Source organism: Cloeon dipterum, chromosome X (genome assembly GCF_949628265.1).
Source record: "Cloeon dipterum chromosome X, ieCloDipt1.1, whole genome shotgun sequence".
Lineage (NCBI taxonomy): Eukaryota > Metazoa > Arthropoda > Insecta > Ephemeroptera > Baetidae > Cloeon > Cloeon dipterum.
Window position 1 is genome coordinate 16,792,944 of NC_088790.1, and position 14,999 is coordinate 16,807,942.

General features: G+C 39.1%; 1 protein-coding gene across 7 annotated transcripts in view; it reads right to left on the minus strand.

The window, feature by feature from the left end:
• Positions 1 to 14,999, minus strand: part of trol (terribly reduced optic lobes) — an 89,572-nt gene that overhangs the window by 50,323 nt on the left and 24,250 nt on the right. For all 7 annotated transcript variants that reach the window (XM_065493397.1, XM_065493399.1, XM_065493398.1 and 4 more), the window contains exons 2-8: positions 10,838 to 11,237; positions 9,512 to 9,686; positions 8,966 to 9,135; positions 8,774 to 8,875; positions 7,296 to 7,526; positions 7,022 to 7,147; positions 6,180 to 6,299 (exon numbers count right to left, since the gene is read on the minus strand). In XM_065493397.1, coding sequence (XP_065349469.1) covers positions 6,180 to 6,299; positions 7,022 to 7,147; positions 7,296 to 7,526; positions 8,774 to 8,875; positions 8,966 to 9,135; positions 9,512 to 9,686; positions 10,838 to 11,237 — 1,324 coding nt within the window. The remainder of the gene's footprint in view (positions 1 to 6,179; positions 6,300 to 7,021; positions 7,148 to 7,295; positions 7,527 to 8,773; positions 8,876 to 8,965; positions 9,136 to 9,511; positions 9,687 to 10,837; positions 11,238 to 14,999) is intronic.

The following is a 14,999-nucleotide window of genomic DNA, read 5'->3' on the forward strand; positions in this document are numbered from 1 at the left end:
CTCTCTCTCTCTCTCTCTCTCTCTCTCTCTCTCTCTCTCTCTCTCTCTCTCTCTCTCTCTCTCTCTCTCTCTCTCTCTCTCTCTCTCTCTTTCAGGCCGTGCTGGCGCGCACTTGAATTGGGAATAAGTACCGACGCACATGCACACGCCACTTGGCTCAACAGTTTGATCAAATTGCTTGGCGCGAGTGCGTTAATCCATCTCCGTCGCGTAAAAATTGAGCAACTGACAAATCGCAGTCAAAATATGCTTCGTAGGTTCCGCAATTTTACGCACAGCAAGACATCGATAAAGTTTCGCTGCTCTCCTTGGAGATTTATTCGTAATAATGCTGCTGCTGCGGCCTTTGCCACGCTGAATTCAATTTCTCGCTTGTTATTTTGATTGAAATCGTAATAAGGCCCCCAAGCTTTTCGTATGGAGATGAACAGAATAAATAAAATATTGCGTCTCGTAATGTACCTTCTCGCGGATCTTGACGTTTGAGAGCCACACAGCAGTTTTTGCAAACACCTGAGTTAACTTATGATGTAAATTAGAATTTGGCTTGTTATAATATTTTTACAGCAGTTACATGTTCAGTGGTGATTTATGAGAAGTGGAGTTATTATGTTGTACTTTTTAGAACTATGTTTGGAGTCACTGAATTATTCATGCTTTTAAACAATCTTAAAACAGTCCTAGGCTTAAACGATAAAATTGCCCATAGCAAAAAAATATTGGGAAATTTCCCGCAGTAAAAACCATTTTTACAGCATTAAAAACAAAACATACAACTTCTTTGTGTTCCTTTTCTCACTCTGTCAGCTGTGTTAAATTTCTTGTATTCTTCTGTGTGCGGGGAGAAAGATTTGCACTTGAGATTTCGGAACACATCGGTCTCATCAATCAGCGGAGGTGGAATAAATTCGAGCACACGCGACTCTCCTAATAAAAATTCTCCGCAAGAGCATACCTAAGCTCACTTTCCTCTCGCCACAATCATTTCTCGAATAAATGAGCGAGCGCCTGGCAAATCCCTTCAACAGATCGAGTGGACGCCTCCTGAACGCAAATCGGGAGTAACAAAGGCCAACTTGGGTTGTTTTTCTTGGAAGAAATATATTCATATGAAATTATTTTTATAAATGAGCCAATGTCTGGCTCTAACATTTTCCTGGAAATTTTGATCAGAAATAAATTTAATAATTTTTGAAGATGAGCCTAAATTTTCATAAGAATTTAGACAGAGCATCACCTTGACTTCATTTTAAATTTTTACGAAGGCTTGGCCAAAAGAATTTATTACGACTCGGAGTAAACGCGGGTTACTTTTACGATGTTGTTTCCTTTTAATTTATAAAAAAATTAGCATTTTCTTTTTCTCCGATAAGAAAACGAATTTTGCATTTATTAGCATATGGATTATTCCCATTCAATGAGAGCCGCAAAGTTGGAGAGGACGTGCTCTGTCTGGAGGCGCTGATCTCGTGGATCAGCAGACTCGAGGCGTGTTGGTTAATCCTGCCAGTGCCAGGGCATGTGTGAGCTAGGGTCATGCCGTGTCAAAGGTGTGCCACACCCTGGCGGAGCGAGTGCAAAAGTGCACACACACTCGTTTATTATCGGCTGCGACACAGAGTTAAAACTTGGCACGAAATTCCCTAGCGCCGAGAGACGTGTTTCTTTTAATTGACACTGAGTGAGTTATTCGAATGCAAGGAGCGAGTCGGGGAATGCCAGATAATTATCTCATTATTCCAGTTCACGCAGGCGAAATTGGCTCGCAGCGCTTAAATTGGTTCAATTTGAATCCGTCGACAATGCAGCCTTTTTATCAGGTGCAGATACGAGAGGGCAAACCTGTCCTCCAGCCAATTTGCATGAATTGCATTCTTCCCGAGAAAAGTTATTACTCTTTTGTTCGATTGCACTTAAAAAATTCGTAATTGCTTTTGGAGTGACGAACTTAAGAGAATGTTGGTTAAGTGTACACGAATATTTAATATCCAATGTGGAAAATTAGAATTATCTTAAGTCAAAGAAGAGTAAAAATTAAAGGCTATAGTTTTAATGCACAAATGTTTAATTTATACTTTAATTAAGGAATTTACCGTCGGGATTTTACATAACAACATACCGCAATAGATTTGAATCAAGACTTAGGGTATGAGTTCTTTCTTAATGCTGCGTTTCGGAATTGTTACAAAAATAAAAATGATCTAATTTCTTCTCAAAACGGCCATTCTTACTGTTGTGAAACAAAAGACCGTGGATATTAACTCTTCGATAATATTTACCAAGTTTTCATTCCAGTCCAAACACGATTGCTGTGAAATGAATTTGTGCTTTGAAAAGCTGCTCCAGCGTGCGCTGCTCCAACTCATTTCAAGCTCTCAGCGAAAAGTAAAATCATAAACCTCTGACGCTTGCCTTTCGTCGGAGCCTCTTTACATATGCGAATGGAACACCGAGGATGCAGTTCTTAAAACAACCATAAAACGTGCTGGCAAATAAGTCTCGCTAAAAATAAACGCTTTCCACGGGCGATAAAATTTCGGCGGGCGCTGAGAGCACTTGAAATTGCCGAACGAACGAACGAACGAACGCGGCAGCAAGGTGGTACAATTTGACCTTCATCACAGGTGCAATTTCGCAAAAAGGGGGCGGAGAGCGTGATTGGGGCGGATCAAGGGTTGATTAATCCCGCGTGCGGTGATTAAAAGCCCCCTGCCGGGCTACGGATTAATTATCTCCAGCCGACTGGAATTCATCTGGCCGCCGAGCCGAAAATAAAGCGGCTCGTAAATTAATTTCGCACTTTCGAGCAATTGTCCGCCTCCCTGCCCTGAAATTAATAAATCAAACATTTACCCGATAGCACGCACGATTTAAGAAATTGCAGCCGCCGGCTAATTACTGTAATCATCGGGTGAAAACTAATTGATTGTCGGCTCTGGAACCTGTTCAGCCAAGGACCGCACAATTCCGGTGCTGCGGCATTCCTGGTGAGCAAAATCAGACAGGTGTACTGCTATATTCTCGGGTCGATTGAATAATTAGCTCAAGTTCCTAAGAAACGCTCCAATTAGCAGATCGTTTGCGAGTTGAGCGCAAAGGCACGTGCGTAGTGCGAAAACAAACAAAGGCAGTTATGCAGCTTGGCAGACAAATTAGCTATTTCAACCGCGGCAAAGAAAATGAAAGAGAATAGTGAGAAGTTAGAAAATAAAAGGCAGCGAGTGCCAATAGACGCGTCGCTCGTATTAAAAACGACGCGTTTCGCAATTCGTTGAATATTTGATGGGGCTGAAAAATTCATGGGAGCACCCTTCTGCCCGATTATCAGCAGTCCGCGTGCGTCATTAGTGGTTTTCACCGCATTGTCACGTCGAATTTGACGGTCCGAGGCATAAATGTCGACGCTATTTTCATAAATCGGATATGATTGGAACATTTTCACTTACAAGTAGTATATAAATGTCAACAGTTAAAAATAAAAGGGTGTTTTGCTTTCCATTGTAATTCAAATTCTGCTAATTTTTGTTAAGTGTTTTATTTATATAATTTAAAAGATAACACAATATACACCATTAAATTTTTAGAATAGTAAGAATATTGCCAAAATATTTTTCGGGTGAAAACTTAACCTGGATATCTGATTCCATTGGTCATCCTACTTTTACTATCGGATCGTGCAAAAAAAATTTTGAGTTTTTTCGATCAGCAAATTTCATTATGTAAAAAATGACTCCCAGGAAGTCTTGCTTTTCAATAAAACAAATAAGAAAAATTCTCGTTTTAGATCCATTCCCGTTCCCTTGGAAAATATGGGTAAATTGTGCTGATGCAAACCCAAAGGCATACTTTCAGCCGGCTATTATTTGCTTTAGTATTCATTCTCCTCGAATAATTCGTCAAACAGTGCGGGCCGTGCAGTTTTGCCAGAGCTAAAATCTTTTCGCACACACGTACAAGAGTCACTTGAGCTGCGCGGAAAGTCGAGAACTCGTCGACTTTTCCCCTTTTCACAGTCGGAACTCTTGGCTACTCAAACCAGCCCACGCGCAGCAGCTTTTCATAAGACAGAATTTCCGTCATTTTTCCGGCATGAAAAAGCATCATTCCACTCCGATTAGGCAAACAGTTAAGTTAGCAAATAATCAGTAATTTCAGAAATATTTCACGAATTTATTAATTTTATTACATTTGAATTTATCGACTCATTTATGACTCAGCTCTACACGTATTAATCCAGGATGGAATAGTTTGTGAAATTTGTAAAGGAAAAAATTAAATCACACGCTCTTTTTCTATAAAGTGGCTTTTTCGGCCCGCACGCCTCATCAGCAGTATTTTTGCTCCAAAATAAAATGCATATAACCACGCAGTGAATATTCTGAATCAGCGATTGTCGAAAATGTCTCATTGCTGGGAAAAATCTAAACGATAGGAAACTAGCGACGAAATCTTGTCAACCCCGCCACTCGCCCTTCATGTGATTTGACTATCATTTCCTCACAAAAATTCAAAAATTCTAAATACTATCCTTCATATAATAGTAAGCTACCTTCAAAGAGCGATATTCTGCTCAAAACACGAGATTTCAAGAAGGAAAATTCCTAGTTGCAACTGCTGCCCTATTCAAATTGGATTTTAAGGCAAATTTCCTGAGCAATCTTCTAATAAAATAAATATTTTCCTGGTATGAAATAATTTCTTTGATGTTCCCTGTTAATCCAAATTTAAAAATTAAAAGTTAGCATGACCATGCCATGCAACAATATTATCGACTGGGGAGAATGTGAACTCTTTCCCTCCAATAAGAAGAAGATCCCAAAGCAGGAATAATCAGTCAACACATTTGGATGCTGAGAAGATATTTTGGAAAACAACAGCACCGAGTTGTTTCTACGCAATCACAAAATCTCATGGCACTAAGATCAAAGACAACTTTTTCATTCACGGCGAGAACTGGTAGGGTGTGCCTGCATTTATCCTTCGGCGCGAAAATACATTTGAAGTCATCGGCTGCCGTTTACGCCATAGATATAGCTCTGAATATGAATGAATGCACTTTGTTGCGCCAACAGCCGAGTCGTAAATAGAGTGAGAAAGAGGATCGCGACACGTATGGTGTGCGAGAATCCCGCGAACGTGAGAGAAAAAAAGGACAGAAAAGCGTCTCGTGCATATTTAGTTGGTCGCATCCTTTTGGCACGGGCAACTGCATCTCATTTCGCCTAACTCGGTTTTAATCCGCTATCAAAGAAGCCCGTTCGCACAAAATATTCAATGGTGTGGAGTGGAGTTTGAAAAAAAAACATGTTGGCCATTTGAGTGCCTTTGAAGCTTTTGCAATTTCATTTGCTCGCCTCAAATCAATTCACTGCGCCACACAAAGGCTTCTCATTAAAAAGTGCGCCCTTTGAGCTAGCCTACGAGGGGCTTTGACAAATAATTGAAGCCCAATCCTCTGGAGGAACATGTGAGTCAAAAATGTGCTTGTTAAATTTCATAATTTATAAACTAGGCTCATTATCATAATTCCGTCCTGTTTGAATTAATCAAATTGAAAACTATGCTCGAGTAGTTTTTGGTCGTCGAAATATTATGCAATGTCGTAAAAGAGATCCAATGTGCATGTATCATGTTAAAAACTGTCATAGCTAAAATAAACTTTACGATTGAACTTTGGCCTGTCGACAAATTTAAGCCAATGGAACGGTTCCAAGAACTTGGTCTGGGCCGCTTGATTAAGCTCGTCAGCGGCAATGATTTCATTGGCAATTTGCATCAATTTATGGCGGGAGTAAAACCGCCGCCAGCCTAATTGAAAAGCCCCGTAGCTCTCGCCAGCTTCTTGGGCTTTTGCCTTTGCACGCATCCAACATGACTGAAATTACTTTTTCGTCTGCCGATTGCGTGTGGTCCACGGCGATGATTAATTTTCCACCCTGTCACGCCTGGTCAGCATAATTCACAATATTTGGACTGTTGAGGTCGGCGACTCTCATTTATCTCTTTGCCACTTGACTTCAATTTCCATTCTACACTTTTAAAGTCTTTTCATATTTTATTTAATGATATTTTTTATATCATTCCGAGCTTGAACATCGTAAATTCATGCTACCCCAGGAAAACTCTTATTTTGGATTTTGACATTCCTGAGGCAGCAAAATGATCAGGTTGGTACTTACCTTGCTTCGCACAATTTTCTTCGTCTTTGTTGTCACTGCAATCTCGATTTCCGTCGCACACCTTCGACTTGCTAATGCAAGTTTTATCGCTACATTCAAACTCATTTGCAGTGCATTGATCTGTAACATACAATGGAGCAAATTTTGAGATTACGAGCAAAAGATATGGGTGACAAGATGGCTTTCGCCAAATAGATGAGATAATTAATCGTAGGAAAAATTTAATATTCGTGGGACAATTTTGGGAACGCAATAGCGCATCTGCTAAGATTGTAATTTCTTAAGCAAGATTTTCTTCTTACTGCAGAACACTTAATTTATGTTCAAAGGTAATTTTCCGAAAAAATGATGTTTTTATGACTTCTAGATCCAACAAAATTTTGACAAAATCTGACGAAGACATTCTCAATCATTGTCAAGCAAGTAATTCAACAATAAATAAGTGTTTTTTCTTCTTTTCAACAATAAATAAGTGTTTTTTTCTTCTTTTGCTAATTCTGTAACCACCAAACCTCCAATTAACTGTCAGAAATAAAAAAGGACACTTTTTGAATCATCTTAACCTGCCCTGGTATAATAAAGGGTTTTTTTGGGCACTCTCCGTCTTCTCACAATTTATGATATTTTATTTTACGTGAATGTTTGTTAGTCTCACGTTTGGATCATTTGGGCACGACAGTCTTAGAAGTTTTATTTATTTATTTTGTTTTCATCAGGCGAAAAATATTGACAAAAATCCAACAACTCTGAAATGACCTGTTTTATTTTGCATTTTGCGAGATTTATTAATATTTCTTGTTACTTTTTGCAAGATTTTCAAATAAAATGAAAAATTTACTTACGTTCCCCAGTTTCGGGGCAGTTGGCCTCATCAGATTGGTCGTTACAGTCGGGTTTACCGTCACACTTCTGGTTTTCATTGATGCACCTATTCCTGTCGCACTGGAACTCTTTAGCCCCACAGACAGCTGAAATTTTCAATAAATACTAGTTTATTCTCCACAATAAAATTTAATAAGAAGTGAAGACTCAAGATCCTAAAAAATTAATAAAATTTTCAACGACAGGTCTAATTTAAGTAGGATTCCGCGATGACAGCAATATTATGACTCGCACTTATTTCTACGTCTGGCTTGTCCGGGCAGTTCTTGGGGTCCTCGTCGGCGTCGTTGGGACAGTCCGGGATTCCGTCGCAAAGCTGAGCACTGCAGATGTAAAGGGCACTTCCCCCGGGACACCGGACAGCGTCATCTGCGCGGCAGCCTTCCCGGGCAGGAGGCAGAGGCACCGGCACTGACCCCACGGGAGTGGAGGTCACGCGCTCGATTGGGGTGTCTGTGGCGTTTCCTAGCGGCAGGATTGGTCTCGTCAGACTTGCTTGTGGGTTACAAACAGCTAGAACTCCTCCACCCGGTATTATTGCACACAGGAAGGCTGGCTAAGCGAGTAATACAGCAATTATTGAGAAAATTATGAGGTGCCAAGAGCTAAAAAGCGTGAAATATTTTTCAATGATTTTTAATTAGAGTTTTTCTCTCTTTCAGGGGCATGAATGAAATAAAATTTAAAATTAATGATTTTAGTGAGGGGTTTTCTGTTAAATGAACATGATTATTTGTGTCTCTAAGGTTAGCCGCCCACAATCAGTAAGGAATATTACTTCAAGAACAGGTGAAAAGCTCCTAAATTAAATTATTTAAGCTTCTTATAGTCCTCATTTTCTTTCTTGTCTGAAGGGCTCTGAGGGATCTTATGTCTTAAATAGAGTTTCAGGAGTTTTAAATTAAGACCGTTGAGGCTCTTGGCAGCTCAGGTGAGAGTCAACAAGTTTACAAGTTCTACAAGGAATTACAAAGGCTTCTTTGTACAGTTTATTTCGTATTTCCAAGAATCAAGTAATATTAGCAGTGAAATACGAAACTAAAAATGGAGGTCAGAAGCATCTTATAAGATTAATTTTATATGGTTTCATTTTCCTCTAAGAATTTAATTTTGAATTTACTTAACTTTCATAATGCATTATAATTTTAATCTCCTCCATTTTCGTTTCGCGACAGTGAGTTTTTTTATCTAAATTCTAATTAGCGCAAGAATTGAGAGGGAAAGCACAGCAACGAGTTACAGATTCAGATTTAAAACGCCTAATTTTTATGATAATTATTGTAAAGATTCGGATCAATTTATTTTACAGGCCCGGTGTTTGGCATCTCTCGCGGACAACATATAATTATTTGTAGAATCAATCGTGGATCTGTCAGCAACAGAAAGTTGCTGTTAATTTCTTGCCTCGGGCCAGTGATAAAACATCCGAAAAATCGCTGACGCGCTACCTCATAAAAATCGGCAGCACACAAATGTAAATAATAGAGCACCGCCACCAACACACAATTTCACAAAGTTAAGCGCGCTAATGACTAAACCTAGAATATGTACAGACACGTAAATTGTCAAAGATTAGGAGGCAGGTAGAAAGCATCAATAATTTATGTACAGCAGCTGCTCACACGAGCAATAAATACTTGGAAGTAATGATATGGTTGTCAGAAAGCATGAAATTAAATAACTCTGCAGTGGTAAACCAAATTTGTACGTACCAGGACAGTTTCGCTCATCGCTCCCATCCGAGCAGTCTCGATTTCCGTCACAGCGCACGTAACTCGAGGGACACTCACCATTGTCACACTTAAACGGGCATTCTAAATAAAATAAAAAACGGAAAATAAAGAAAAATAAAGAAACGCAAACTACTCTGTGCAGTGCGTGCAGGGAAATATGAATGAACCTACCCTCGATGCGAGCGAAGGAAAAGTTTTCTGTGTAAGCAGGCTTGTCGCCGAGTTGTCCTGTATTCATGATATGGTTCAACAGCATTTGCCGGAGCGATTCAGAGGAGTGTTGCTTCGTGCTTCCCACGTCAAGTCTCACCAGCACACGAAATCGGTCAGCTGGGTACTCCCTGAAAGGTAAATTTAACTGTTACTCAGTCCAAAAATTTTATTTCACATTGCATATTTTTTCAACTCTTCACGCAAGTTTTATTGCATTAGTCTTAAAATTTCCATAGTTGGATGATTAGAATATTTAAGTGATACAGCCTTTAGTATAAAGAGATAAAATTAACATTTTTAGTCTTTTTTTCTAAAATATTGGAAACAACTATGTGGCTTAAGATTTAATAGACAGTTTTTCCTTGTTCTTGTCAAAATAGGTAAAAAATTGCACAACAGTAAACACGTTTATCTTTAATAAAAATATAGTCACCTTATTATTAGTCACCAAATTATCGGGATCATAATGGCTTAAACCAGCAAAAAAAAATATATCAAACTTACTCAAATGAGAGAACGTTGGCCATAAACCTGCCCCCCTCGCTGCCAAATGATTTAGTGTACATGTCAGTCACGTCCTTCGTTATCGCCCTTGAGATCTTCTGGAATTCAGGCGAGTTTCTGTTGTTTAATTCCTCGTTGTAAACGTCCTCGAGCAACACAGAAACCCGGTAGAAATCTGCAAAATGAAACCAAAATGCAATTGCCGCGTTTGCCTGCTTCACTTGTGGCACAGATCAAACTCGTGCCATCTTCTGGAAAACGCCTGAAACCGTGTGTGTATGCAACCGACGCGACCGGAGCGCCATGCAGGTTGCATACTTAATAAAAGGGATACCGCATATTTGCAGCATGAGTTACAGCTGTCGACAATAGTGATATATAACAGGAAGAATATCCCAATTCCTGTTTAAATGAAATATTCGATTTAAAATGTTTCATTAGATTGTGATTGTTAAAAATGGTTTCTTGATCATTAAAAACCTACTCTTTGAAATTGAATTATTTTGTGGTCCTGATTATTTAATATCCTAAAATTCTAACAGGAAATCATTCATTCTCATAATTTCAGTTATATTTACTTTGGTAAATAAAAATACTGCACGTGATAACTGACAGCACACCTTTTGTAAATGAAAATATGAACCGTCTAGACCAGTTCGAATAAGAAACCACTAAATAGCTAAGATTTTGGTCTACATCAACCAATTACAGCAAAGCATTTTTAATTTCTGCTGAAAGAAAGAGTTTCTATTTCAAAACTTCAGTTTATAGATTCACTTATTTTATAAAATAGATGTTGAGCCTTAAAACATTTTCCTCATACTGGAAAATTGGCATAAAAACTTAACAGATAAGTGTTTTTGAAGCCGAAAATACTGAAGTACCTAGAGTTCAAAGAAATATTTTGCAAGTGATACAATTTGTATGCCATGTTTGGTAGTTTTGCTATAGGAGCAGCAAATTTTTTTATAATTTGCCGACATTTGACTTAATCATTTAAGTCCCTCCTCAAAAACAAAAAAATACAAAACAAATTACATGGCAGTTAACTCAGGCAACTAAATTGTTCCTTTAGCAATTTTTTATGTGGCACATTAAAATGTAAATGTGCACAATTTAAATAAATATTTTTTCACGAATGTGTCTCCTTAATCCTTTGTATGAATAAAAATAGAAGGAATAAATTAGTGCTGCTTGAGCCTGTTTTTTCATGAAAATATAAATTAACCTTGTGAAAAATTATATTTATAATCATCCCACCGTATTTCAGTAATTTAAAATCCCGCGAAAGCCACTTTTCCGATTTTCTATAAGGGAACAACTCACTTGGCCTGTCCGAAGAGGGCGGCAGAGTGCGGCCAATATTGTCTCCGGAGTAGATGTCGGTGACTGCGTCAAGGACGTCGGTGCCGGACGAGTTGTCGTCCTCGTCGTCAACGAAGGCCGCCTGCCGCCGCGTGTGCTTCTTGCGGCCTACCCTGCGCCTCTTTCCCTTATTAAAGGTGGCGGCAGCGCGTCGGACTCTGCGGGTCTCAAACGCGTCGGGCTCGTCGTCTTGCTCGTGGCTGGTGCCGAACCAGCCGAGCACCATCGAGCGCAAATTGCTCAGGGGGCTGCGTTCGCTGCGGATCACGTCGTCCGCCTGCAGCAGCCCGTCCAGCGGCTCGTCCAACATGTCCGCTCCGCCGCCGTCGTCGTCGAAAACTAGGTCACCATTCGGCTCACCCTGTGGATCAGTCATAAAGCAATTTGTCAGTCGCTTGCTAATTATTAACAAATGAAAGGGAAATTTGCAGGTGTGCAGAAAAATGACCTCTAAATCTTTCCAAATGTTTCTTGAACTTTTAACGCATTTACAAAAAGGAGACTTAGATTTGAATGAAAATACAGACAAGTTAACAAATTCAATCGAGTGTTTGCTTTTGTTTTTCTTTGCCGAGACTTGCAATAATTACTCTCAAATAGTTTGAATATATGCCAGATAATTAATCTTTAACATTTTTGACGAGATCAGTACTACGGTAAATACCTTATGAAAGCCATGACGGAAACCCCTTTTCAATTAATTAAAATAAGATTTATAGAAGGGAGACAGAGCTCACCATTTGAAAAAAATAATTTTGCAAGAACTTTCAATAATACTCACATACATTTTATTTTAACCCATAACCAGACCTAAGCGATTGTTTTTAAAATGATTTTACTGAGTTTCACTATATCAGGTGTCTTTGAATTACTTTCTTTCTATTTAACGTAACTAAATATTGCACAGCATATCAAATATACAAATTCAATATCTGCAGAATTGAAACCCTCTTTGTTCATCGCAAATAGTGCCCGATCAAAAGATCAAATTCACCGACGAACAAAAACTCAAAGAAGAGAAGAATCCTTTCCTGTGTAAACTTCCTCCTCTGTAAAAGATACGCCCTAAACTCCGGACCACTTTCGGACAAAACAGTGATTTATAATGCAGCGCGTAGGAGCCTCGTATTTTGTTGATAAATGACGGAAAGTTAAAATCCGCCTGACACGTCACTTCATTCCATTTTCCTGCGGCTCGTATCAAATTCTCGGCCTGCCGGACAATGAATGGCGGGAAGAATGGCGTGTGGGTTTCGTAAATCCGTCGGTTATTGTGTCCTGTGTGGGATTTCGATCAGCCGAGAGAAAGAAGAGATGAGAATTTTATTTTATTATTGCGCCGCCGTGTTGCCAAATAAAATTTAATATAGCGCAGCCGACGAGAAGAACGCTAAAAGGCAGCGTTTCTTTTAATGATAATCCGATGCAAAAGGACCCGCCGCGCTCTTTAAAAAATAATGTCCGTGCGGTCCGAAACGGGAGGGAAATAATATCGTCTGGCCAATATGCAAAAATCAGCCGCACTCGTGCTAATGAAGATAAAAAGTCATGAGTCACGAAGGGCGGCGTGATATAGAGGAAAGTGAGCCTTTTTAAAGCGCGCATGCATCATCAGGTATGTACATATAAGTACACGTAATTATTTTCTTGGCCAAGGATGGTACGTTTAATCGCTTTGAAATGTAGTCCTTTCAGACAGACGCCATCGGTGAGGTACACCACACCGCCATGCCCGCAAATTGACATCAGAATTCAAGAAGCTCTCAGACTCCTTCTTTGTGCATTTGTTGACACTGAATGCGGTTCATTTAAAAAAATAAGCGACATCACCAAAGAAGTTTTCCGTTGAACTGGGATTAAATGGCTTGGCATATTTATCGTGAAAGGCTTAGGCATGTTAATTTTACAATCACTTTACTCTCTAAGCTGTATCAAAAGTTGTTCTCTAATTCTAATGTAAAAGTAAAAGTGCAGGCTTTTTAAAGAAAATTTTAAAATGATTGTACAGAATTTTTTGTCAGACCAAGACATGGCCTTGTCAGTGTGTTAAGGTGCAAGACGACTGGTTTTGTCTGGTAAACTAATAATAAAAATGAAAACTAGCTGCTGAAAGTAAAAAGGGCACAGAGATTTTTTCGGAAAGCATTTCTCTTTTAATGGGGGTGCTCACTTGCTCAGTAAATATCGATCGACACTCCATCATTTGATTCTTTGGAATTTTTCCTTATTTAATATATTTTTGCTTTTGTAGAATTCCTAGATATTTTAGACGATTTTTCTGTGCATAGAAAAGCATAAAGTTGAACGAATCGGACTCATTTGATCTTCCCACAACGATAATAGAGCATAAAAAATAGTTAATCCTTTATGTTTTTGTATTTATTTACTTATTAATCGGAATTGACGTAGTCGGATTACTTTACCTAAAAATCTATGAAATATTCAATATGTCATGTATTTAAAGTACCAAGTCTGATTTAAAGCATTAAAATATAAGCTTAGTACATTTATGCTAGCGCTTACATAATTCGAATTAAATACATGAACAAATTTATTCGTATAGCAACAAATCGAATGGAGTTTCCACCTGTTTGTGAAGTTCTGAGAATTAGAAACCATCTGCTCGACTGGCTGCTGCTGGGCAAATTCAATTAAAATTGCGCTGCTGCGCTGCGGGCGCGAGAGTGTGCAGTTCTAAAATTATCTCCGCTCACGGCCTATCTGTCATGGGACGGGATAATGCGTTAAGACTGACCAGACGTGTAAACATTACGGTTCGGTGTACACATTTTCGGCCGCAGTCAAAGTTCTCGAGAAAAGCCTCACGTCCGTCCGCATTAAGCAGAGCAGAGAAAAAAAAGGATTCGTGGGCGGAGGGGGTGCAGAGAGTACTTTCCCTGAAAATGCTCCTCGCTGAAATAACACTTTTCGGACGGTTCAGTTGCAACAACTCGAATTCTCCGAGAGCAATGCCTATTTCCAACGAGCAAGTGAAACGAGGCCACGCGCGGAGAAGAGTGATTCAGCGCCAGGAATAAAAATGAACGGCTATATAGGAAAGTCCAAATAATAATAATTGTTACGGGGCACTTGCGTAAACAGAAACAGGCGAGGGAGAAATCTAAAAAGTCGATGGCGCACAGCTTGCACATTCATCTCTCGCCGCCGCGCGCATTATTTTCTCTAAAAAGCGGCGAGCACCGAGAGGAAAGAAGTTTGAGAGTAAATAAATCCTTCGTATGCAGTGCCCAGCCAGCATATATGGATTCCGAGAAGCGAGTGAGACGTGGAAACGCTCATTTTAATTCATATTGCACGGTTATCCTTGTGAATAATGCAGCCACGATGCGACATGTGCTTCTTGGATTGGACTTAATTTATGAAAGCATTGTCTCCAACTGAAATAAATTAAAATTTTGTCCTTCAACCAACTAATTCTTCATTTCGGATCATCTTCAGACCTCAAAAATAAAATATTAAATTTACAGTGTACTCGAATATATTGAAAAATCTGCCGTTCACTGTGGGCATTAGTTCGATTTTTTAACAAACAAACAAAATATTAATTTTGTTAGTAATATCGATAGATGTGGCCTAAAAACTCTGCAAATATGAATAGTAATTAGCAGTAATGGTCAATTACAAAATTTCAAATCGATTACCCAACGGGGGGCGCAGATTTAGTTTTGGCCGTGCGCAACAGAAAGGTTATGCAATCGAAGTAGCCGCTCTTTGTAATTAATAACAATTAATTATAATCAGCATTGCCTGCATAATCTACGAGAAATTGCTCGTAAAATGGGCTGTCTGTGAGAATAGAGCCGCGGGCGAGATTTCATTAAAGACCACCCAACAGCACTCTTTGCCTCCGTTATGGCGTGCACCGTGACCAATATCTAAACACTCCCAACGCCTTCTGTTAATACCAAATTTGCACGTTGCTCGATGATTTCCTTCTAAATTTGGCCGAAATTCGAGTCGTTGGGTTACCACTCAACAACACGCTAGTTTTTAATAATATTTTTAAGATAACGGTGAATTGCCATTCAAGCCATTAAAGTATGCACAACAAAAACCTTGGACGATTAAGTGACTCTACAAAATTTATTTGTTAACAAAAAAG